The sequence below is a fragment of the Capra hircus genome, chromosome 28 (assembly GCF_001704415.2).
Source record: "Capra hircus breed San Clemente chromosome 28, ASM170441v1, whole genome shotgun sequence".
Lineage (NCBI taxonomy): Eukaryota > Metazoa > Chordata > Mammalia > Artiodactyla > Bovidae > Capra > Capra hircus.
This window is the reverse complement of record NC_030835.1, coordinates 38,105,475-38,130,902: the sequence shown is the minus strand read 5'-3', so window position 1 is coordinate 38,130,902 and position 25,428 is coordinate 38,105,475. Positions and strand designations below refer to the sequence as shown.

Here is a 25,428-nt window from a genome sequence, read left to right as displayed (position 1 = left end):
GTTACTTTATCATTTGATCAATCGAGTTTTTTCTTTTTAATCTGTGTTGCCAAAACTTGTTACTTGAATGGCTTCCAAATGATAGCTTCAACATAACCATAAATAGTCTATAAAATTAAAAACTCTTTTATCGTTTGAAAGATGAAAACCAATCACGGACTGCTAATTTTTCATTTCTTAATACTAAAAATAAATGTTATTGATACTGATTTCACTCAGAACTTTCCCAGAGGAACAACTGTCCAAAGTGAATAGAATCAAAGGCAGAAAAAACACCTCATCCTTGACATGTTCAGTTTTCTTTACACTTGCCAGAGGCTTCCCTTTCCCCAAAGCAAAAGAAGCCACCATCTCTAAGTGTGTGCTGTGCGGCAACAAAGGACGGAGGCAGCGCAGTGACGGCAGGGCGACATACAGACTTATCTTCCATCGCCCCCTTCGGATCGGGAGTGCACGTGCAGCCCAGGCATGATGCAGTCCCACTGCCTTATGTCCCCTCCTGCGCACCAGTGACTGTAAACACAAATGGCTCCAGAAACCAGAAAGACCTTTCAATAAGGTTATATTCAAAGAAATATTTCTTTGTACGAGAAAAGCAATGGCACAGATGCACTGACAAATGGCACCTGAATTTGCCCTCAGGATCCAGAAGAAATCAAGCCGTGGTTGGAGTGAAGCAGCAGAAAGGGCGTGCCCACCTGAGTCAAGGACTAGGCAGCACCCAGCCGCTGCTCTCATGTAGAAATGACCAGAGCTGGCCAGTCATGCAATTTTCCAAGAGAAGAAGAAATAGAGATTTTTGTGCAAATTTCCCAATTCTTAAAAGCTGGCAACTATTAAAAAATTTTTAATTTGATTAGATGAACCAAATTTGGAAGGCAGATATGGTTCATGGGCTACCATTTTGCGCCTACTGCTTTATATCGAACAGATTTTCTTGTTCTTACTTATGACACTAAAAGAGGTTCAAAATATTTACTGACTGAATGAAAAAATAACAGCACACTAATATGGAGTTACAAATATACCTCTCCTCTTCCTCATGTGCTACAAGCTACACAAATTAAAATGAAAACAAAAAGTTCCCTCTTTTCTCCAAAGTAATTAGATTCACAGAAACCAAAAGTAGAATGGTGGCTTGCCAGGGGCGTGAGGGGAGGGATGGAAGGGGGGGATGTTTACCGGGGACAGAGATTCAGTTCCACAAGATGAAAAAGTTCTCGGGATCTGTCATAGCTATGTAAATAAAGTTAACACAACTGAAAAACAGGACACCTAAAAATGGTTAAGATGCTAAATCTTATGGGCATTTTCATCTCAATTTTTTAAAAGTTACCTCTTTTATTTTGAAATATGCCTGGCCCTTGATTTTCGCAGCGATGGTAAGAACTTTGGGATCAAAAACAAACTGAACAAAAGCTTTAAAATTAGACCAGAATATCAGCTGAGTGTTGCTTAAAGAGGCTATGATTTTCCATGCCATGTCAAAAGATTCTATGCAGAGTGATTCAGAGGTGGTCAGAAGCTGGTAGGGGAAAATAGAAAGAAAGAAACACATGATTATCACAATTTCAGAAACTGATGTCTGTTCCTATGGTTATTCTTCAATTTATGCCTCACTACGTCTTACCTTGGGAACCAAAATTTTCATACAGTGGAGCACAGGTAAGACTTGCTCGGAAGGAAGAACTGTGAGGGCTTCTAGTGCAGACTGCAAAGTCCGTACTGCCACCGGAACTTCACCCCCTGAGGCTGGTGTAAGGGTGTCACATTTTCTCAACAAGAAAGAGAGGCAGACCCACTGATCGTGAATATATTGTGCAACTATTTTCCCCCATCCTTGGGAAGATGATGACTCTTCAAAAAAACTGAGACAAAAAAGTTAAGTCACAAACCCCATCCTTCCTTAGGTCTGTCTCAATTTCTTTTGCATGTAGTAGCACACTATCCTTACAAGGGGAGAAGTTAAACAGTCATTATTAAATTATTCTGTCTAGCAAAAACAAGGAAACCGCAGAAAACTCAATTTCCTAACTACTCTGAAAGCAGGTGTTTTCACTCACTTTAAATGACTCACTGAAAACTAAATGCAGAAAAGTTAATGGGTTTCCAGTAATAGAGATAAATAATGTGATAATATATTATCATCTGAATGAAGCCTGTTCTCAAAGCTTAAATAATTCTTTAACGGTGAGTGACCACTAATTACCTCAATGACTGAGACAAAAGTGGATTTTTAAACATTAGCTAAAAGAAGCCTTTCGTGTACATGCTGCTCTCCAAGTGGTGAACGCACCTGCTCTCCCCCTCCGTGTGGGGCTTCTGCAGAGTCTGATTGAGCTGGAGTGATGAGATGAACATTTCTGGGGGACCTGCATCCAGAGAGTCCGGCTGTAGCTCTGGCTTCTGGCTGAGGACCTCACACACCATGGCCAACGCAGCCATGCTGGCGGCTCTCTGCATCTGTCTGCCCAGTGTGGGCTCCTGGGGAGGAAACAGGACAACCTTCTGTAACCAGTAAGGACGTGAACTCCAGTCTGCCGGAATCTCGTGCCCACCTTTTCTGCTTGGTGCCTGCTGCTGAATATCAGAGGAAAAAAAAGGAAATCCAACATACGTCGCTTGGTTGTACCATTTCTGTACAAACTGGTGGTGAACAAACAAAGTGGTGATAAAAATTCAGCAGTGTGTGAACCGAGAACTTCCAGATATCCAAGCTGGATTTAGAAAAGGCAGAGGAATCAAGAGATCAAATGACCAACATCTGCTGGATTACAGAAAAAACAAGGGAATTCCAGAAAAACATCTACTTCTGCTTCAATGACTATGCTAAAGCCTTTGACTATGTGGATCACAACAAACTGGAAAATTCTTTAAGAGATGGGAATACCAGACCACCTTTCCTGTCTCCCAAGAAGCCTGTATACAGGACAAGAATCAACAATTAGAACCAGACATGGAACAACAGACTGGGTCAAAATTGGAAAAGGAGTACCTCAAGGCTGTATAGTGTTATCCTGTTTATTTAACTTAAAATGCAGAGTACATAATTCAAAATGCCAGGCTGGATGAGTCACAAGCTGGAATCAAGATTGCAGGGGGAAATATCAATAACCTCAGATATGCAGATGATATCACTTTAATGGCAGAAAGTGAAGAGAAACTAAAGAGCTTCTAGAAAAAGGTGAAAGAGGAGGGTGAAAAAGCGGGCTTAAAATCAAACGTTCAAAAAATGAAAATCATGACATCCAGCCCCGTCACTTCATGGCAAACAGATGGGAAAAAAGTGGAAACAATGACAGATTTTATTTTCTTGGGCTCCAAAATCATTGTGGTCAGTGTCTGCAGCCACAAAATGAAGACACTTGCTCTTTGGAAGGAAAGCTATGACAAACCTAGGCAGCACATTAAAAAGCAGAGACACCACTTTGCTAACAAAGGTCCATACAGTCAAAGCTATGATTTTTCCAGTAGTCATATACAGAGGTGAGGGTTGGATCATAAAGAAGGTTGAGTGCCCAAGAACTGATGCTTTTGAATTATAGTGCTGGAGAAGACTCTTGAGAGTCCCTTGGACAGCAAGATCAAACCAGTCTAAAGGAAATTAACCCTGAATATTCACTGAAAGGACCAATGCTGAAGCTGAAGCTCTAATATTTTGGCCCCCTGATGCGAAGAGCTGACTCACTGGAAAAGACCCTGATGCTGAGAAAGACTGAAGGCAAGAGGAGAAGGGGGCGACAGAGGATGAGATGGTTGGATGGCATCACTGACTCAATGGACATGAGTTTGAGCAAAGTCAGGGAGACAGTGAAGGACAGGAAGCCTGGTGTGCTGCAGTTCATGGCGTCACAAAGAGTCAGACACAACTTAGTGACTGAACAACAACAACAATTCAGTAATTCACTAAAAGACAATTTGGATACAACTTTCCTATGAGTGAGTCTTATTTCAACTGTTTGGCTGAACTAGAATTAAAAACAAAAGGTCGGGGGACTTCCCCGGCTGTACAGCAGTTAAGATTCTGCACTCCCACTGTAGAGGGCACAGGGAACTAAGAACCTGCATGCCACCTGGTGCCGCCAAAAAAACAAACGAGAGATTCATTCATTTAAAAAGGAAAAAACAAGGCTCCTTGCACATCGTATGCACATCCTTCAGTCAGCTGTATCCTGCTTTAGGCCAGGTGACGCAGCACAGCAGTTACGGTAAGAGCTGGACTCGTGAACCGCACAGCCTAGGTCTGACCCCTGACTGTGCACTTCCCCCAGCTGACTGTGGACACACACCTCACCTTGGTTCACTCTGCTGTACAATGGCGACAGTAACAGAATCTACTTCACAGAATTATTGTGAAAATTAAATAAACTGGTTATTTCACATAAAGCGCTTGGAACTCTACAGGTAGGAGCACAAAGGAAGGAGACCAAGACAGCCTAGCTTTGTACATACAGAGAGAAATCAATCTCTAACCAGAAGTGCAGGCAAGAACCTGGACAGGTTCTGTGAGAAATCGAAGCTGTTCTCCCCAGGACTGTCCACCACTAACACCTCTACAGAAAGGAACCCTCTAGTACTTATTCCATCCCACACCTGCCCCTGCCACCCCCAAAGCAAACTGAGTATCTCTACAGATCAATTTTACTCAGCAACACCGCCAGTACAGGAGATAAAATGCAGGGTTACTTTTGAGTTGCATAATATGGTCCCTGTTAACCTTCACGTAATTCAGTGAATCACTAAAGAAAGCAAGCTCATCTGTAAAAAATCACTGAGGTCTGGTTCATGGTTCTGGTCCACACTCAGAACTCACAATGTCCCTTCATTACGCTAATATGCAGTAGATAGGATACTGAAGGATTAATCAGTCCTACTTATAATCTTCTTCTAGGACACTTCTTGAAAACTACTTCAAAAATTAGATTATTAATGGAATTAAGGAGCTATTTTAATTAGCAGCCCAGACTGGATTATGACTCAGCTCAACTTTAAAAAACTCTTACCATGTGTTAATTGCAAAGAGCTAACATTTATTGATGACTTTCCACGTGCCAGGTACTGTTCTAAAGGTTTACCATTGATGAGCTAGCTTTAACTTTCACATCAACCCTATAACCCTCATTTCGCAGATGCAGTAGATGAAGCACGGAGAGGTTAAGTAAGTTCCCCAAGGCCACACAGCCAGTAAGGATAAAGCCAGGATTCGTAACCAGGAAGTCTAATTCTAAAGCCTGTGCTCATAACCACTACATCTTATTATATCATGTTAAGAAATACCTCTAGGTACTAAAATCTAATGGAGAAGACATACACATATAAATTATTCCAAAAAAAAGTAAAATGGAAATAAGTACAAAAATGAAGGCATAAAAAGCAATAGGTAAATGAAGGAAAGAATGAGACACCAATCCTAGGCCTTTAAGAGAACATGTAATTTGAGCTGGGACATGAATGAGACACCAATCCAAGGCCTTTAAGAGAAAATGTAATTTGAGCTGGGACATTAAGGATGGACCAGCTACTGGCAAGCGTATGTTGAAGGGACGGCATTCTCAGTGGAAGGACCAAACAGAGGGGAGGCCTAGATGAGGCAGGGTGCGGCGTGTGCCTGTGATCTGGGAAGCCCCGTGCGGTGGCCCGGCAGGAGTGCAGCACAGGTGTCCTGCGGGAAGGAAGGGAGAGGCTATGCCCGACCAGGCTAGAAAGTGAGGCAGAAGGCAGGGTATGGAGGCTCCGACACCACACTGCTGAATTTGGACACCTTAAAGTGTCCCTGACGGGTGCCTGGGTAAAAGACCTAGTGAAAATCCACTCTCTGTATCTAAATGATTTTAAGACTGACTGAAGTCACTTCATGGCAAATAGATGGGGAAACAATGGAAACAGTGAGAGACTATTTTTCTGGGCTCCAAAATCACTGCAGATGGTGACTGCAGCCATGAAATTAAAAGACGCTTACTCCTTGGAAGGGAAGTTATGACCAACCTAGACAGCATATTCAAAAGCAGAGACATTACTTTGCCAACAAAGGTCCATCTAGTCAAGACTATGGTTTTTCCAGTAGTCATGTATGGATGTGAGAGTTGGACTATAAAGAAAGCTGAACGCAGAAGAATTGATGCTTCTGAACTGTGGTGTTGGAGAAGACTCTTGAGAGTTCCTTGGACTGCAAGGAGATCCAACCAGTCCATCCTAAAAGAGATCAGTCCTGGGTGTTCATTGGAAGGACTGATGCTGAAGCTGAAACTCCAATACTTTGGCCACCTGATGCGAAGAGCTGACTCATTGGAAAAGACCCTGAGCTGGGAAAGACTGAGGGCAGGAGAAGGGGACAACAGAGGATGAGATGGTTGGATGGCATCACCGACTCAATGGACATGGGTTTGGGTGGACTCTGGGAGTTGGTGATGGACAGGGAGGCCTGGCGTGCTGCAGTTCACGGGGTTGCAAAAAGTCGGACACAACTGAGCGACTGAACTGAACACCATATCTTTGCTATATACCTATTATGACAAGAGTTGTTCTATTATTATAATATAATGTTATAGATTATGACAGGAGTCTCAATCTTCATCAAATATTATGAACAAAGGGTATTATTTTCAAAATTAAATTTTGGCAGATGCTTTTTGTGTATCAAAATATTGTCTAATAGTCAAATATGTATTCCATGCATGCCTTATTCAACATAACTATAAGCCTTGAAGCAAAGAGGATTACCTGTCCATGGTCCATCTCCTGAAGATGCCGAATGGATGCATTTTTCAAAGGAGAAATAACTCTCCAAATAGGGTTGCCTCTTTTCCACCCAACATTCAAGTGGAGATTTATAAGCTCAGTTAACACCATCAGGTACAAATGGCAACGATCCAGATCTGAAACCTAAGACACACAATAAAACACTTAACAAGCAGGGTCCACGATTTTCACAAAACCAGGAGAGTTCAGTTTATCTAAAAGTTTATCAGTTTATTAAGTTTATCTAAAAGTACAGAAAGATGACACTGAAGAGGGGAGAAATCATCTCCTCCAAGAAGCCTTCCATCAACTCCCCAGGCAGAGCTGAGCACATCCTCCCTGTGCTTAGACAGTGACTCTGCGTTCAGCACAGTTACAGCACACATCACGACTCACTCAGCACGCAGCTGGCTCCCCACCTTGATTATGAGCGTCCTGGAAGGCACACCGGCCACCCACTCCAGTACTCTTGTCTGGAGAATCCCATGGACAGAGGAGTCTGGCAGGCTAGTCCATACAATCACAGAGCTGGGCATGACTGGAGAGACTTAGCATGGATGGCAGGGACTAAGCCTCCCAGGCTGTGTGTGTGCTAAGTTGCTCAGTCGTGTTTGACTTTTTTGTGACCCCATGGACTGTAGCCCACCAGGTTCCTCGGTCCACAGGATTCTCCAGGCAAGAATACTAGAGTGGGTTGCCACTTCCTACTCCAGGGGATCTTCCCACACCAAGGATCGAACCCACATCTTTTAAGCCTCCTGCATTGGCAGGCGAGTTCTTCACCACTGGTGCTACCTGGGAAGCCCAACACATACACCGCCTGGGATGCACAGCCCTGCCCTCCATGCTAACACAGCATAAATCGTCACAATAACAGCTATGGCAACTGCTATTTCCTTTGCTTTAGGCACTTGTAACACTCCATTCTTACAAGAAATGGTCCCTGCTCCACTTGCCTGAGAAGATGACTAAGTTCAGAGAGGTCAAACAACCTACCTAGCATCTCAGAGCTAGTAAGCAGGGCTACAGAATTAAATGCAGGTCTTCTAAACGCCTGCACATAGGTAGACTGGGTTCATCTAGCCCTGTGACCTATGGCAAGAGACCTAATCTCTTTGGGCCTCAGATTCCTTGCTTGTAAACTGGGGAGGGTGTATCTCTCCATCACAAGGTTTGGGGAAGAATTAAGTGAGAGAAAGCATGCTGAAGAGAAGGGCCCTGAGTGGTGGCCTTGATTGCTATTACAGTGCCAAGGGCTCTACCCTCGCGCTTCCGTGGCACACACGAAGCACAGAATTCCTTCAGTCTATCAGTGCTCACGGAGCAACCACTAGATGCCAGGCACTTTGCCAAGTGCCAGGATACAATGCAGAGAGAAGTGACAACTCCAGGGCGTGGTGACAGATTGAACACAGCAGGTGAGAGTGATGGATAAAGGTACCAGGGAGGATTCCCAAGTCTTAGGCTTAAAGAAACCTGTTGGATCACACACATCCCCTGAGAAGCAAACCTAGGGGCATGGGGTAGGGTGGATAACCTCCTATAGGAATGATAAAAGGTTCCATTTCAAACACTGTGTGTGTGGAAAGTCCAACTCAAGTTATCAAACAGCAGTTGGCTGAATGGCATTCAGCCAGAAGGACAGTCAGAGGTGGAGACAGATGTGAGGGTGCCTGGCATAACTGAACCTGGGTATGCAGATGAGGTTACCTAGACAGGAGGAAATGAAAAAAGAAGGGACCCAAACCAAGCCTGAAGAACTGACTTTACGGCTACACATCAGAGAACGGACATTTGCAGGAGAGCCTGTTGTTAAATATTGACTGTCACGCCACTGAGGGGAAGGAAAGTGGGGAAGAGACTTTTATTAAACTATAATAAGTTATCAAATAAATGCACTTAATTGGGAATTCTAATTCCAAATGTATTACAGAGTGGATTTATGTAATAATTTAAAGTTATTTTGGAAATGAGTTCATTTTTTAAAATCTCAAAGACAAACACAATAACTTTCCCTTTTTTAAAGCTATTTTTAGCTTCAGACTCCAAACAAACAAAAATATTATTTCTGTCCCTCCTTGGGGACAAGGAGGTTCACTATAATTTTGTGTATGTCTGAAAACTTCTATAATAAAATGGAAAAGTAATACTGATAACAATAAAGTGATAGGGGAACAAATTATGAAAAGTTACTTCTTTATTAAATGTTTTCTTGGAAATTTAGGTGTAGCAATACTGCTAACAATTGTTGAATAAGAAAAATGCTAAAGATAAACACACTCCCCTCTAGAGGAGTTTGTTCCTTGCCTTATGAAAATATCTCAGGTTTTTTGGTATAAAACTTGCTTTTTTGTATTTTCACACCTGCTTATCAGCTATCAAACAAATGTCCTTAATTGGATGTTCTAATAAAAGTTGTTAAAGTAAGTATGCTTTCTCACTCTATTGACAATATAATGATTGTAACTGTTTCAACATCTGCTTAGAGAATGTCAAACCCTCCCAAATTAAGAATTATAGGCATTTCTATAAAATTAATATTTTCAAAATATTCCTAAAGAAAAGGAGAAAACTTTATAATTTTATTTTCAGATGTCCTAGAAAGAACAATTATGCAGTGAGCATAGACAGAGAGGATACCCATCTTCATAGAGCATCCTCTTCACCTCAGACTGGTTGTTCCCAACTCTAACTTCATTTGAAGATCACATACAGATATAAAAATATATTATGTGCACTGACACCCAGTCCCATCCCAAATCTGCCAAGTCAGAATCTCTGGATCCTGGGACCAAATATACATTGACTATGCTAAGTACTTCAAATATGTTATACCATTTGGTACTCTCTAAATTCTAGGAAGCAGATATCTTATCCCCACTTTGCAGATGAGGAAACTGAGGCTCAGAAAAGCTATATAATTTTCCTAGGATCAGTTACACCAATTGAACTGGAACTAAGAGACTCTAAATCTTCCATTTTTTCTGCCCCCCAAGGCCACTTTTCAAGAAAATATCACATTAATGTTTCAACTTAATACAGTGCCTCCCAGTCAGTATCACTCAAAATACTGATGAAAAGACTGAAGTTACTCAAGTAAATACTTACAGTACTTAGTTCATTCATAGTAAGTCGTCTGAGAATAAATTCAGAAATGCTCTCTGTAGTAGACATGATACAGTTCTGAAGAAGAGTAAATACCTCATCTGTATGGAGGAAAAAAAGCATGCAACTAAAATTACAGAAGTAAGTTATTTGGTGCAATGTATATCATATATTCGAGCAAAAGTTCAACTCTGTTAGGTGTGTGTGTGACTCGCTTACCAAAAATGAATTCTGATAACGTAGCAGTAGGGGTATCTACAATTAATCTCAAAAACCACGGAAGAGTTTCAGTTCTGGATAAGATTCAGCAAAGGTACACTGCCCTCTCTCACTGAATTCAGCTACAAAGCCTGGACAGGATATCTGAAACAGTCACGTGAAGACTCTCAAAAGTCAAAAGCAGCAGATGGATTTAGCAAATAATAACCCTGAACAGTGGCGAGTTTGCTTTGGTCCCGCTGTGGATGGACCCCCCGATGGAGGAGCAGTCACGAAGGTGGGCAGCAGACTGAGCCCCCACTTTCTGGTCAGGAAATTTAAAAAGAGAAACTCAGAGAACTAGACAGTGAGTAGTTAGGGGATTCCAAAGACGGACGTGATCAGGAAAACAGCCCCAGCAAGTGGTGTACTGAGGGTGGCCAGGCTCACCCCTGAACTGCTGGCCCTGAATATGATGCTACTCAGAAGGCCCAGCACGTCCAGCACTGAACAGACAACCACACAGGTGCCAGCCTGGCCGCTGGATGCATCGCTTGGCGGACAGGTCAAGACAGCACTGCAAAAGGCCTCAAAGCAAAACTGACCGTGAGCCAACACCCACAGAAGCTGGGGCCACCGAGGCTGAGGCCTGAAACAAGCCAGGCTGGCTGACTGCCACACAATGCATCGACACCGTCCACAGAGAGTCTGATGACACAATACTCAAAAGATCTGGCGTACAATCCAAAATGACTGGGTAGATGAAGTATGAGGAAATTCCTGGCTCATGTGGGAAAGGAATCTACAAATGACACCACCAAGATGACAGTGATGTTAGAATAACCTGACAAAGACTTTAAAGCAGCTATTAAAACATGCCTGAACACTCAACACTTATCCTTGAAATGAATGGAAAAACAGAAAGTCTCACCAAAGAAATAGAAGCCTTATACAAAAACCAAGTAGGAATTTTATAATTCAAAGTACAATAACTGAAAATTTTAAAACTCACTGGATGGGATCAATAATAGCAAAGGAATGTAAGGGAAGATAATCAGTGAACTTGAAAGCAGACCAGCAACATATGCAAACTGGGGAATGCGCTGGTGGCCCAGTGATTAGGACCCCACACTTCTACTGCAGGGGGCACAGCCTCAGCCCCTGGTTGGGAACTAAACCCTGCACGGCACGTGCAGCATGGCCAGGCTTTAAAAGAAAGGCGATCCGACATGCTATAGCCAAGCTCCCAAAACTGAAAACAAAGAAACAGTGCTGAGTGCACAGAGAAACCCCTTACTACCTGGGGGAGGAAAGGATGGGAATGACTACAGAGTTCTAATGTGAAGCCGTGGAGGTCAGAAACAAATGGAACATTCCTAAACTGCTGAAGAAAAGACCTAGCAAACCAGAATTTCATATTCAACAAAAATATTCTCCAGAAGACAAAATAAAAACATTTCAGATGGAGGGAAATGAATTGATTGCCAACAAACTTGCCTCCAAAGAAATATTAAAAGACATTTTTCAAACAAAAGGTATACAGTGCCACAGGAAAACATGGAATGTCAAGGATGAAACAGCAAAAAAATTTTAAATGGGTAAATACAAGAGACTATTCCCTTGAATCTTTAAAATGTGTTTGATGGGTAAGAGCAAAAAAGACAACATTGTCTGGTACCGTTTTTAATAAACGTAGATATCAGACAACTATAATAAATGAAGGAGGAGAGGTTACAGGACCTATGAAGTAGTAACATTTCTACATGAATTTCAAGTTGGTAAAATGTTAATTCTAAGCTGATTGTAAAAAACTATGCACATCATAATCCCCATGGCAATCACGTAAAAAACTTTGGACATTTAGGAAAAAACACAAAAGATAATTAAAATGGAAGACAAAACAATGTTCAGACTACTCAAAAGAAGCCAGAAGAGGGGAAAGAAAGAAATTACAAACAGGAAAATAAACAGAATACAAAAACTGACAGCTCTAAAACCAAATATGTAAATAATTACATTAAATGCAAATAGTTTTGGAGAAGGCACTGGCACCCCACTCCAATACTCTTGCCTGGAAACTCCCATGGATGGAGGAGCCTGGTGGGCTGCAGTCCATGGGGTCGCTAAGAGTCAGACATGACTGAGGGACTTCACTTTCCCTTTTCCCTTTCATGCATTGGAGAAGGAAATGGCAACCCACTCCAGTGTTCTTGCCTGGAGAATCCCAGGGACGGCGGAGCCTGGTGGGCTGCCATCTCTGGGGTTGCACAGAGTCGGACACGACTGAAGCGACTTAGTAGCAGCAGCAGCAGCAGCAGCAAATAGTTTAAACCAAATAAAAGACACAGACTGTCAGAAGAGACAAAAATATCATGCTCCAACCATATGCTGTCCATAAGAAACTCACTTTAAATATAATGCTCATTAAATAGGCTAAAAGTACAAAGCCAGGAAAAAAAGGTACTATGCAAATTCTAATTAAAAGAAAGTACAAGTGGTTATACTATATCAGACAAAGTAGGCTTCAGAGTGAAGAAAATAATCAGGGATAAAAAGAGACATTGCCTAATGATAAAAGAGTCAACTCCCAAGGAAAAACACAACGTACCCAACAACAGACCTTCAAAATACATAAAGCAAAGCTGGCAGTAGTAAAAGGAGAAAGAGACAAATCCAACATTATAGTTGGAGTTCAACACTCCTAAATTCCAAGAATATAAAACTGAAAAACATGAAACTCTTGGATATAACTGACATCTATAGAACACCACACCCAATAATAGCAGGATATACATTCTCTCCAAGTGTACATGGAACATAGGCCAAAATAAACCATACCCTAACAAAATAACAATTTTTAAAAGCTGAAATTGTATAAAGTATGCTCTCTTGACTAGAACAGAATTAAAACAAGAAGCAATAACAGAAAGATAACAGGAAAATCTCCAAATACATTTCTAAATTCATGGGTAAAAGACGAAGTCTTAAAAAAAAAAATTCTGAACTAAAGATACAACATACCAAAATTTGTGGGACGCAGATAATACAAAACTAAAGAAAATCCACAGCATTCGATGTCATTTTAAAAATGAAGATCTAAAATCATAATCTAAGCTTCTGCCTTAACTTCAGCAAAAGGCAAAATAAACCAAAAGCAAGCAGAAAGATGCAAACAACAGAAATCAATGAAATTGAAAAGAGAAAAATCAATGAAACCAAAAGCTGCTTCTCTGAAAAGGTCAGTACTAGCCAGTCTTAAAGAGAAGAGAGAGAGGATCACCACTACCACTGTCAGGAGTTACAAATGAATCACTTCAGACCCCAGATCCTAAAGAAATGTAAAGGATAAACCATGAAAAACCCTAGAAATGTAACTGTCCTCATTCACAAATGATATCATTGTCTACAAAAAAATCCCGAGGATCTAAAAAAAAAAAAAACTACTTCAACTACTGAGTACACTTCAGCAAGGTCACAGGACACAGTTCAACACACAAAAATTAGTCGCGTTTCCGTATACTAGCAAAGACCAATTCAAAACCAGAAAATTAAAAAATTTATCATTGACAATAATCTTTCCCCCAAAGATATGTTGCATAAATCTAACAAAATATAGATGCTGAAGACTTAAAAAAAAAACTCTGATGAAAGAAATAAAAAGGCAGCCTAAATAAATTGGGAGATAAAACATATTCATGAATTATCAGCCTCAAGAAAGAAAGCAATTCTCAAAAACACTGATCTTTATATTCAATTCAGTTCCAATCAATTCCAGTAGGATTTTTTTTGCTAAATACAGACAAGCTGATTATAAAGTTTATAGTGAAAGGCAAAGGCACTAGAAGAGCTCGAAATACTTTTGACAAAAAAGAATAAATTTGAAAGAATCACACTACCTATTTAAACACTTATTGTAAATCTGCAGTGACCAAAACAGTACAGTATTGGTGAAGGGAGAAAAATAAAGATCAATAAAACAAGCCAGAAACAGATCCACCGAAACATGGTCAATTGTTTTTAAACAATTTTATATGGCATATTTTACAATTCACCCATTAAGAATGCATGCTTCAAAGGTGTTCAGTACAGTCAGAGATACGTACAACCATGACCAGTCAATTTTAGAACACTTTCATCACCACAGAGAGAAAAGCCCATACCCTTGAGCCAGCACCCCTATAACCCTCCTGCTCCGCCTGCCCTAAGCAGTCACTGACATACTTTCTGTCTCTCTAGGTTTGCCTATTCTGGATGCTTCATGTAAACGGAATCACATACTCCATGGCGTTTTGCAAGTGACCTCTTTCACTTAGTACTTTCAAGAGTCGTCCATGTGTCGGCACTTCTGTTCCTTTTCACAGTCATATATTGCTCATCTATTCATGCGTCCATCTATTTGGGGTTGTTTCCACCACAGCCAATTAATTTTTGACTATTCAACACAGAAAAGGAAATCTCATCAACAAATGGTCTGGAGCAACTGGAAACTCATAGGCAAAAAACACACCTCAACCTCACCTCCCACCTTAACAAATTACCTCACTTACATCCCAGATCTAAGAATTAAAAAACCATAAAACAGGGGCTTCCCTGGCAGCTCGGTGGTAAAGAAGCTGCCTCCCGCTGTGGGAGCCAGGGACTGATCCCTGATCTGGGAAGACCCCACACGCCAGGCCTGGACCACGACTGCTGAGCCCGTGCCCTAGAGCTTGTGCTCCGCAAGAAGCCCGTGCACCGTTCTTGGAGAGCGGCCCCTGCCCGCTGCAACTAGAGAAAAAGCCCACGCGGCAGTGAAGACCGAGCGGTCAGAAAGAAATAAATGCAATTATGTAATAAATAGACTGGACTTCATCAAAAGAAAAACTTCTCTTCTACAGAAGACCCTGTTGAGAGAGTGAAAAAGAGAAACTCCAGATTTGGGAAAAATATTTTTAAATCACATATTCAACAAAAGAGTTCTATCTATTAATAGAATATATAACAAACTCTAGTTATTATATACAAGATTATGAAAACAACTCAATTTAAAAATAGGCAAAAGATTTAAATAGGTATTTAACAAAATGCTGCATCTATCACTTGCAGATAAATTTTTAAGAAGATTACACATTGCATTAAACATCACACTATTAATTTTAAACATTCATGTTACCTATTATAAAGACAGCCCTATTATGGCCTCTGAAGTGTCTCACGGATGAGTCACTTGCCAGTTTAAGCAGCCACCAGCAAACAGTCCGGAATTGAAGCTGTTTATGAACCAAGAAAATGACTGATGAATATGGTAAGAATAGAAAACTCCTCTCTTCTATAATCTCTGCCTTTTATTTCTCAACTCACATCTCAAACTTATAGCATAAAAAAGTATCTACTTTTCACAGATTCATTCAAACCCATTAGACTGAAAAAAAGTTAATTTGAGATTGTAAGGGAAGGCTTAGGGCTTGAAGAAGAGAGCACAAAGGGACGTGAAGAAGTCGATGCTACTCGCGATTTCAGTGTTAGCATCGCTGTTACCACCGCGTGCCCTATCAGTTACAGGACTCAAGGCCCTCTCTTTCACTCAGACCCCAGTCACTGCCACACCCTTAAAGCTAACACTGCGTCACAATGCACAAACTGCGCACAGGTTCAGAATGATGCTTAGGGTTTTGCTTCCTGTAACTGACAGTCACAACCTGAATCCCAAAAGCAGTACCTAAAATGATCAAAAAGCTAGCACAGTCAGAATCATGATATCACTTCATACCCATGAGGATAGCCACTATCAAAAATAAGAAAGATGAAAGATAACAAGCGTTATCGAGGATGTGGAGAAATTAGAGCCTTGTGCACTGCCACCTGGAATTCTAAATGGTACAGCTATTATGAAAAACATGTGGCTCCTCAAAAACTTAAACACAAAGAGAACTGCCTGGCTGTCCAGTGGTTAGGACTTGGCGCTTTCACTGCTGGGGCCCAGGTTCAATCCCTGGTCAGGGAACTAAGATTCCACAGGCCTCACATCACAGTCAAAAAAAGAAATTAAACACAGAATTACCATGATTTTAGAGGAACTGAAGAGCCTCTTGTTGAAAGTGAAAGAGTTAAGAGTGAAAAAGCTGGCTTAAAACTCAACATTCAAGCAACTAAGATATGGCATCCAGTCCCATCACTTCACGGCAAATAGATGGGGAAACAATGAAAACAGTGAGATACTTTATTTTCTCAGGCTCCAAAATCACTGCAGATGGTAACTGCTGCCATGAAATTAAAAGACGCTTGCTCCTTGGAAGAAAAGCTATGACCAACCTAGACAGCATATTAAAAAGCAGAGACATTACTTTGCCAACAAAGGTTCATCTAGTCAAAGCTATGGTTTTTCCTGTGGTCATGTATGGATGTGAGAGTTGTGCTATAAAGAAAGCTGAGTGCCAAAGAATTGATGCTTTTGAACTGTGGTGTTGGAGAAGACTCTTGAGAGTCCCTTGGACTGCAAGGAGATCCAACCAGTCCATCCTAAAGGAAATCAGTCCTGGGTGTTCACTGGAAGGACTGATGCTGAAGCTGAAGTTCCAATACTTTGGCCACCTGACGCGAAGAACTGACTCACTGGAAAGACTGATGCTGGGAAAGACTGAAGGCAGGAGAAGGGGACAATAGAGGATGAGATGGTTGGACGGCATCACTGACTTGATGGACATGAGTTTGGGCAAGTTCCAAGAGTTGGTGATGGACAGGGAAGCCTGGAGTGCTGCCATCCATGGGGTCGCAAAGAGTCGGACACAACTGAGAGTTACCTTATGAACCAGCAATTCCACTTCTGGGTATGTACCCCAAAGAACTGAAAGCAAGGACTTGAACAGACACTTGTACATTAATGTTCAGAGCAGCATTACTTGAATAGTCAAAAAATGGAAACAATCTGAACGTCCACCAACAGATGAATGGATAAACAAAGCATGGCATACGCATACTACAGAGTACCATGCATCCTTAAAAATGAATGGCATTCTGACACAGGCTGCAGCATGAATGAACCTTTTGAACACACTAATGTTAAGTGAAATAAGCCTGACAGAAAAGGATAAGTATTGTATGACTCCACTCAGGACGGTCAAACTCCCAGAGACAGAAATTCCTGGTGTTGCCAGGGGCTGGGGAGGGAAGATTGGGATGGGGAGTAATTATCTAGCAGGTACAGAGATTTGGCTGGGAAGATGAAAAAGTCCTGGAGGTGTGCTCTGGTGATGGCTAAGCAGCACTGTGCGTACACTTAAAAACGTTTAAAGTGCACATTTTGTTACATATATTTTACCACAATTAAAAAACTAATTAAAACCTAATTTGGGAAGAAAAGTTCAAAGAGACACAAAAGATCAAAGCTAGAAAACAGAAGCAACTCAGGGAAAAAGTAACACTCAGCAAAGAGGATCATACCCACTATTGTGACAAATTCAGCCTGTAGTTAGGACAGAAGTGTGATAAGGGCAGTTACTAGGCCCTCAAATCCCATGGATGGAGGAGCCTGGTAGGTTGCAGTCCTTGCTAAGGGTCGGACATGACTGAGCGACTGCCTTTTCACTTTTCACTTTCATGCACTGGAGAAGGAAATGGCAACCCGCTCCAGCGTTCTTGCCTGGAGAATCCCAGGGATGGGGGAGCCTGGTGGGCTGCCGTCTATGGGGTCGCACAGAGTCGGACACGACTGAAGCGACTTAGCATATAATCCAATGAACAAGGGGAGAGTTGCAATGTGACTGATGGTATGTTTCCTCAAATATAAAAACAAACATTGTACAGTTACTGTGTAACCATTGGAACATCATTTATTTAGAGCTTTAAGCTGACAGAGGCAGCAGAGACTATTTCACCAGTTATTAATTAGGCTTTAGTTTATTTTGAAGATTTTAAGACATCTTTTGGGGGAGTTTTAAGTGAAATGGGTTTTCCCACATAAGCCACTATGGCTCATAAGTAGGTGAAAATATGTCTGCATTTCCCAGGAGTGTGTTTTAATGTTACACATTTCACAGCAGATCCAGGCTTAGCCAAGGTCCGCTGCAGAATGTGCTGAAGCACGGAAAATTCAAGTTTTGCTTTTTGGAACTTTCTAGAAATTTTTGCCCTGAATATTTTCAGTCTGTAGTTGGTTTAATCCATAAATATGGAGGGCTGACTTTACCTCGTTATTTCTGACTTTACCATTATGTGTTCATTTATCCTAGGACCTGCAGTTAGTTGCTAGATTATTTACTCATTTATAAAATGAAAATAACTGTTTTCCTCTTTCCCTATCAAAGAAATTCTTTCAGGATTTAGATCTATTTTAATTTAATTAAATAAATCTAAATGAGCAGATGTAAGATATTATATATAGGACAGACAAATAAATAAGGTCCTACTGTATAGCACAGAGAACTACATTCAGTGAAAGTGAAGTCACTCAGTTGTGTCTGACTCTGCAACCCTTGGACTGTAGCCCACCAGGCTCCTCCATCCATGGGACTCCCCAGGCAAGAATACTAGCGTGGGTTGCCTTTTCCTTCTCCAGGGGATCTTCCTGACCCAGGGATTGAACCCAGGTCTCCTGCATTGTAAGCAGACACTTTACCGTCTGAGCCACCACCATAATGAAAAAGAATATTTTAAAAAAGCAAGTGTGTGTATAAATATATATATATATATAAACTGACTTTGCTGTACAGTAGAAATGAATACAACATTGTAAATCAACTAGACTTCAATTAAAAATAAAGTTAAACGAACATGGTTTGCCAGTTATCTGGCAAACTACTGCCTACTACTACTACCTACTACTACCTGCTACCAAAACTAAATACGGATTTCCTTGGCTCTTACAGTATGATAAAAGTGATGCACAAGGAGCGATGGGAACTTATACTCTGCAAGTGAGAGCACAAAATATGTACACAACTTGTGTACAAAAAATACAAAAAATAATTTTCTATTATCTTAAAAGCTGAATACACACATACCCTAAGAACCACTCACTTTGGTCCTGGGGGTACACACACTGGAGAGACACACACACGCTAGAAGAGACATGTAGACAAGTGCTCAAATCAGTACTGTACTAAAAAGCAGTAGACTAAATGCAACCCAGCGTCCAGCAATATGAGAACACCTAACTGCGGTGTCATCACAGTGGAAGGCAGCACCACAGGGAAAATGAGGAAGCATTTATATGAAAGGACATGGATTAATCTTCAAAGAGCGCTAAGTAAAAAAAGCTACAGAAGACTTCCTACAGTAGAGCAACATTTCTATAAAGCTTAAAAGCAGGAAAATGAGATAATATATTGTGAGAAAATTGATTTATGTGGTAAAATCATTCTTTAAGTATATGGAAGTGACACAGATAAAAACCAAAATAAGGAGGCAAAAGGCAGAGACTGAGAAGTTATAGGTAAATTCATTCTCAGCAACAGAGGCAACAGTGGTGCTTTCACGGATGTATAATTATTTTGCATCATAATTTACATACAACTATCTCATATTCTTGCGTGTATCTAATATCCCAATAATTTTCCAAAAGGCACCCATGACCCAGTCCTGCACTGGAGGGTACTGAGTCAAGTGCTTTCAACAGTCGAGATGTGTGAAATGAACACAAGTTTATGCCCTTAAAGGAGTAAAATCTTATAAAAAGTTCCTGCTACGTACACAGCATTTGGCTCTGCTATCATTATCAAAAGTATCAGAACTTGGACTCTAGCTTTTATAATATGTCACAAGTCTATATGAAAATCTAACCTTTCAACATTATCCTCCAGTTTAACCTGATACCAAAGTTTCTCTAGAATATTGTTTCCTAGATGGAATATTTCTAAAATCCCAAATGAAACTGATCAGAAATATTGGGAACCAAGGCTTACCCACTGATAATTCTAATATCGATGTCCATGGGTTTTCAAATACTGTTTTACATAAATCTTAGTTTAAGGAAGAAAGTGCTCAGTGCTTCCATCTACCAACAATGTACTTCCTGGATGAAGCATTTTCTACATAGAGGTGCTTAGGGACGTGTGTGCCTGCGTGCTCAGCCGTCTCTGACTCTCTGTGACCCCATGGACTGTAGCCGTCCACACCCCGCTGTGCACAAGTAATTATAAAATTACTGCTATTCTCATGCTTTAGTTTACTTTCTGTAACAAGTTACACAGTGTCAATAAGAAATGGATCTTGGCTTAGAAAATATATGAAATAGTGATCATTTTCAATAGTCTGGAAATCAATGAGAACCTACAGAAACAAACAAACAAAACAAGTAAAAGCAAATGAAGTCATATTCCATCAATATGGAATCAATAGTGCACAATGAATGCAAATACTAAAATGTCAGCTCCAGATGGGCAGTCTGCTTCTTCGTCGCTGCCTCCCCAGCACCAACTCAGTAAATATTTGCTGAATGTATGAAGCTAAAGAAAAAGGTCAGGAATTGCTTCTCATTCTGAGTACCAATGATATACCCTGAGTACCAATGATATACCTGGCAAAACACCGACAGAAACTATTGATCCTCACCATCTCGGGTACCGGAACCTTTCAACAAGCAAGTGTGCAGTAACTTCAACAGCAACTGCAGGCATCTGTCAGTTTTCAGCAAGGGCATGTAGGCATTTGTACCAAACTTCACAAGGGCATCCAGGAGAGGATCTAAGAATATCCTTAATACATTCTGTGTCCTCCGCTTTTCACTAGACATTAAAAGACATGCCCAAATCAAGCATTTCAAAAGGATAAAGAAACTGTCTTCCACCTACAGTTTTGGTTAGCTAAAGATTCCACCAGACGGAATTACTCTTAAGGACGACCTGTTAGGACAGGCCTTTGCACTCATGCTTTCTCAGTGAGTGCAGCAATTCACTGGAGAAGAAAGCACAAGGAACAATACATGTCCTTGGTTTCGGGCAGAAGTATGAACAAAATCCCAGATCCAATTTATCAGCAAATTAAAATGCTTGCAAATTAAACCCTGCTTCCATATTTCAGAAAAAACAAAACAAATATATACTAGTCAAGGAAATGAGACATGTTAACAGAAAAATATAAAGAACTAAAGATTTGTGAGAAACTGTTATAACCAACTTTAGTACTGAAACTTTGTCTAGAAAAGAGATTTACATTATATGCAAAGACACTACCTAAGGAAGCTGCTTTTTGCAATAATTATAATCTGGTGACAATCTGCTCATATTTCTCAAAATATAAATGGGACCATTTTATCATTATTACTTTATTTTTTAAAATTTACATATTTTATAAAGGGGTAAAATCTAGTAACTGTCTTTACTTAATTTTATGCTAGGACCTTACAACCCATCCTTCTAATATTCTTACACAAAACCAGCGATTTGTGAATACATAGTTGTGTTTTTAACTTCTGAAGTTTAAAACTCTGGCACTATTAATTTATTGTTAATTTTAAACATTTCTTTAAATATGATGCCATATTCTAATTTCCTCCTTTAATAAGCTGTGATCAATTCCATACCAATCACTGAAAAGTCTGAATATGGACTATAAACAGGATTAGCCTTTTTTTTTTAAAAAAAGCTTTTTTTTCACGTTTAGAAACACTTACCTATATTGACTCTTCATTCTTTCTACATCTATGGCCAGCAACACCATCAGAGCAACAAGCTTAGCTTCAAACCAATCAGGCATACAGCTGTTTTCTCCTCCTTAAATAACAATAGTTAAGGTTTGCAAAGCATTAACAAAATCCTTCAAAGATGATGTTTCAAAAATAAAAGAGGTAAATGAATATGTTTTATCATATTACATGAGACAAACACAGCTGAGAAGAAATATAGTAGAACGCCCCACAGCATGGTTCATTTTTATACACTTAAGCGTGAACACAGACATCTCTGCATGCCGAGTGCATGCCAAGCGCTGGCCTCAGACCCAGTGGCTCCTATACTCGTGGAATTCACAGTGCAGAAGAGAAGAGCACCATCAGAGAGCATACAGAGACGCGCACAACGACAACAGCAGTAGGTGTTCTAAATCATGCAACTAGAGAGTAAGACAAAGTCGCCCTGAAGAAATGACGATTGGGCTGGGTACAAAAGCTAGGAAAGAATGAGGCAGGGGAAGGGAGACACGACCCTTCTGGGTGGAAGGACGAGCATGTCAAGGCTCTGAAGCAGCAGAGGGCATGCCATATTCCATGTAAGGGTCTGGGGTATAAAGGGGGAGGGAGCACCAAAGATGACCTTACAGGAACCAGCAGCAGAGACCAGGGACTTCATAGGCTTGTAAGGGGTTTCTGTCTTCACCCCAAAAGCGAAAGGAAGCCACTAGAGGTCAAAGTGAATGGACACAAAGACGGGGAGGAGAATTATGTAAGATCACAGTTTCTATATTAAACAGATTTTTCTAGGTATAAGGTGGAAAAGAGATTGTAGAGGAAGCTAGATGCAAGGTAACCGGTTAAGAGGCAATTCTGGCATTTTGGATGAGAGGTGAGAGTTCCCTAAAATGGAACTGGAAAGGGGATGGAGTGGATACAGATACAAAGGGTTTGACATCTCAGACTCCTGTCTGAACCTCAGGTGCACTGCTTGTTAGCTATGGGAGCCTGGGACAGCAGACTGTCCTCTCAGAAAGCTTAGGTCATCTTCTATAAAATCAAACTAAATAAACCTGTGACTTTTCTTGGGTTTATTATAAAAATTAAGTAATATATGCAAAGTTTCTAGAATAACTTTTGGAAGAATGTGGTTAAATGACAAAAATCAGTATTTTCCTATTCCTGAAAGCCAGGTAAAGTAAAATAAATCATAGCTAGAGCTCCTTTTCATTCTATCATAAGATGATCCTCCTCACCTCAACTTCCAAGAAAGATTTAGTTAATCTGGTTTTCCAGACCAGTGGTTCAAATACTTAAAACATATTTTCAAATATTCTAATATATATTGGGAGTAATTTATTTTGATACAAATTTGTTACACTAGTACAGAAGACAATACTAAAAACACGCGTGCATGGAGGATAACTTAGTTTAAAAACACAAAAGAATAAACTTTATATTATCCTTTAAAATGTTATAAACACCATTTAGTGGCCAAAGCCTTTGACTGTGTGGATCACAATAAACTGTGGAAAATTCTGAAAGAGATGGGAATACCAGACCACCTGATCTGCCTCTTGAGAAACCTGTATGGAGGTCAGGAAGCAACAGTTAGAACTGGACATGGAACAACAGACTGGTTCCAAATAGGAAAAGGAGTACATCAAGGCTGTATATTGTCACCCTGCTTATTTTTTTAACTTATATGCAGAGTACATCATGAGAAATGCTGGGCTGGAGGAAGCACAAGCTGGAATCAAGATTTCCAGGAGAAATATCAATAACCTCAGATATGCAGATGACACAACCTTTATGGCAGAAAGTGAAGAACTAAAGAGCCTCTTGATGAAAGTGAAAGAGGAGAGTGAAGAAGTTGCCTTAGAGCTCAACATTCAGAAAACTAAGATCATGGCATCCGGTCCCATCACGTCAGGGCAGATAGATGGGGAAACAGTGGAAACAGTGGCTGACTATTTTTCTGGGCTCCAAAATCACTGCAGATGGCAATTGCAGCAATGAAAAGACACTTACTCCTTGGAAGGAGAGTTATGACCAACCTAGACAGCATATTAAAAAGCACAGACATTACTTTGCCAACAAAGGTCTGTCTAGTCAAGGCCATGGTTTTTCCAGCAGTCATGTATGGATGTGAGAGTTGGACTATAAAGAAAGCTGAGCACTGAAGAATTGATGCTTTTGAACTGTGGTGTTGGAGAAGACTCTTGAGAGTCCCTTGGACTGCAAGGAGATCCAACCAGTCCATCCTAAAGGAGATCAGTCCTGGGTGTTCATTGGAAGGACTGATATTGAGGCTGAAACTCCAATACTTTGGCCACCTGATGTGAAGAGCTGACTCATCTGTAAAGACTCTGATGTTGGGAAAGATTGAGGACAGGAGAAAGGGACGACAGAGGATGAAATGGTTGGATGGCATCACTGACTTGATGGACATGGGTTTGGGTGGACTCCAGGAGTTGGTGATGGACAGGGAGGCCTGGCATGCTGCGGTTCATGGGGTCTCAAAGAGACAGACAGGACTGAGCAACTGAACTGAATTGCGCTGAAGAAATGTGTATTTTTTAGACAATCTAAATGTTGGTGCTTTCCAAAATAATTTAGTAGGTTAAATTTATGTGCTTTTTATAAGAGTGAATTATTGAAACTTGCTCTCTATCGTTCTATCATAAGAATGATAAACCCTTTTTACTCACATTAAGTGCTTTATATCCCACATGTACATATAAAAACTCATTGTTAACAAAGACTAAACTGAAATACCAATACACTATTCAGTTCCTTACATTTTCTAGCAATCATATAATGAGATACCTTTTGACCTTCTACGAGGTGGGAGTGGCGTAGGGGTGCTTTTTGAGAATGTTTCCAATCACAGTGGCACTTTTTGAAGTCCTAAACAATTTTTCACTTTGGATAAGTGAAAGGGAAGGAATAAGTTTCACTTTGGATAGTGAAAGGGATAACTGAAAGGGAATCAGAAGTTTAGTGGATTTTTAAAGATTCCTGATTGTAAGGAGAGTCACAGGATTAGGTCAATAACAACAGAGTGCCTGGCTACTCCAGTGGAGGATACTCTAGCAGAGATTTTTGCTGTAGGGCTGCTTCCCGAGTCCTCTACTGCCATATTAAGAGAAACCCAGGCTACAGAACAACAGGTCTCAAACCTCAGCATGTGGTTTAGAATTCCCCCTGAGAGCCTCTTAAAATACAGAGGGTAAACCCCACACCCAGAGTTTGTTTCAGCAGGTGTGGGATAGAGTTTGAGAATTTGCAGTTCTAAACAGTTTCCAGGTGATGCTGATATTGCTGGTCTGGAAATCAGGCTCTGAGAACCAATGGCAAAGAATTCTTTACACCTTCTCCCCCTTCTCTCACTGAGGCTGGAGAAGTATAGGCAAGAATGGTTTTAAAGAAACAAAAGGTCACTGGCTATCTTTGGCCATCGTAATGCAGGTTAGCCCTGAATTATCAGTCAAATTTTGCTACTACGAATTCTAAAAACTGACTGTAATTCTAGAAAATGCAAGCTAGTGTCAGAAAGCGTGGCAAGGTGGTCTGTGGATGCAGAGGAACAGGTGGAAGCAGGAGCCACGGGTGACCAAGAGGCATGAAGACACTGGGGAGTGATGGCTATGTTCATTATCTTGCTATGCTAATGGTTTCATAAGCAATACACAGAGGTCAAACCCATCATACTGTATAAAGTTTAAATATGTGCAATTAATGTATGTCAATTATATGTCAATAAAGCTGTTTCTAAAACTGGTTGTACAGCTGTAGTATATACT

General features: G+C 40.6%; 1 protein-coding gene across 10 annotated transcripts in view; it reads right to left on the bottom strand.

Annotated features, from left to right (window-relative positions):
* Positions 1-25,428, bottom strand: part of TARBP1 (TAR (HIV-1) RNA binding protein 1) — a 65,936-nt gene that overhangs the window by 19,927 nt on the left and 20,581 nt on the right. For 9 of the 10 annotated variants that reach the window (XR_001917411.1, XR_001917413.1, XR_001917410.1 and 6 more), the window contains exons 11-17: positions 21,629-21,728; positions 20,569-20,741; positions 9,847-9,944; positions 6,721-6,882; positions 2,297-2,484; positions 1,631-1,868; positions 1,337-1,525 (exon numbers count right to left, since the gene is read on the bottom strand). Coding sequence is in view for 4 of the 10 variants with exons in the window: in XM_018042439.1 (XP_017897928.1) it covers positions 1,337-1,525; positions 1,631-1,868; positions 2,297-2,484; positions 6,721-6,882; positions 9,847-9,944; positions 20,569-20,741; positions 21,629-21,728 (1,148 nt within the window). In the remaining 6 variants the exon portion in view is untranslated. The remainder of the gene's footprint in view (positions 1-1,336; positions 1,526-1,630; positions 1,869-2,296; positions 2,485-6,720; positions 6,883-9,846; positions 9,945-20,568; positions 20,742-21,628; positions 21,729-25,428) is intronic. The other variant, XM_018042438.1, reaches the window with a different exon arrangement.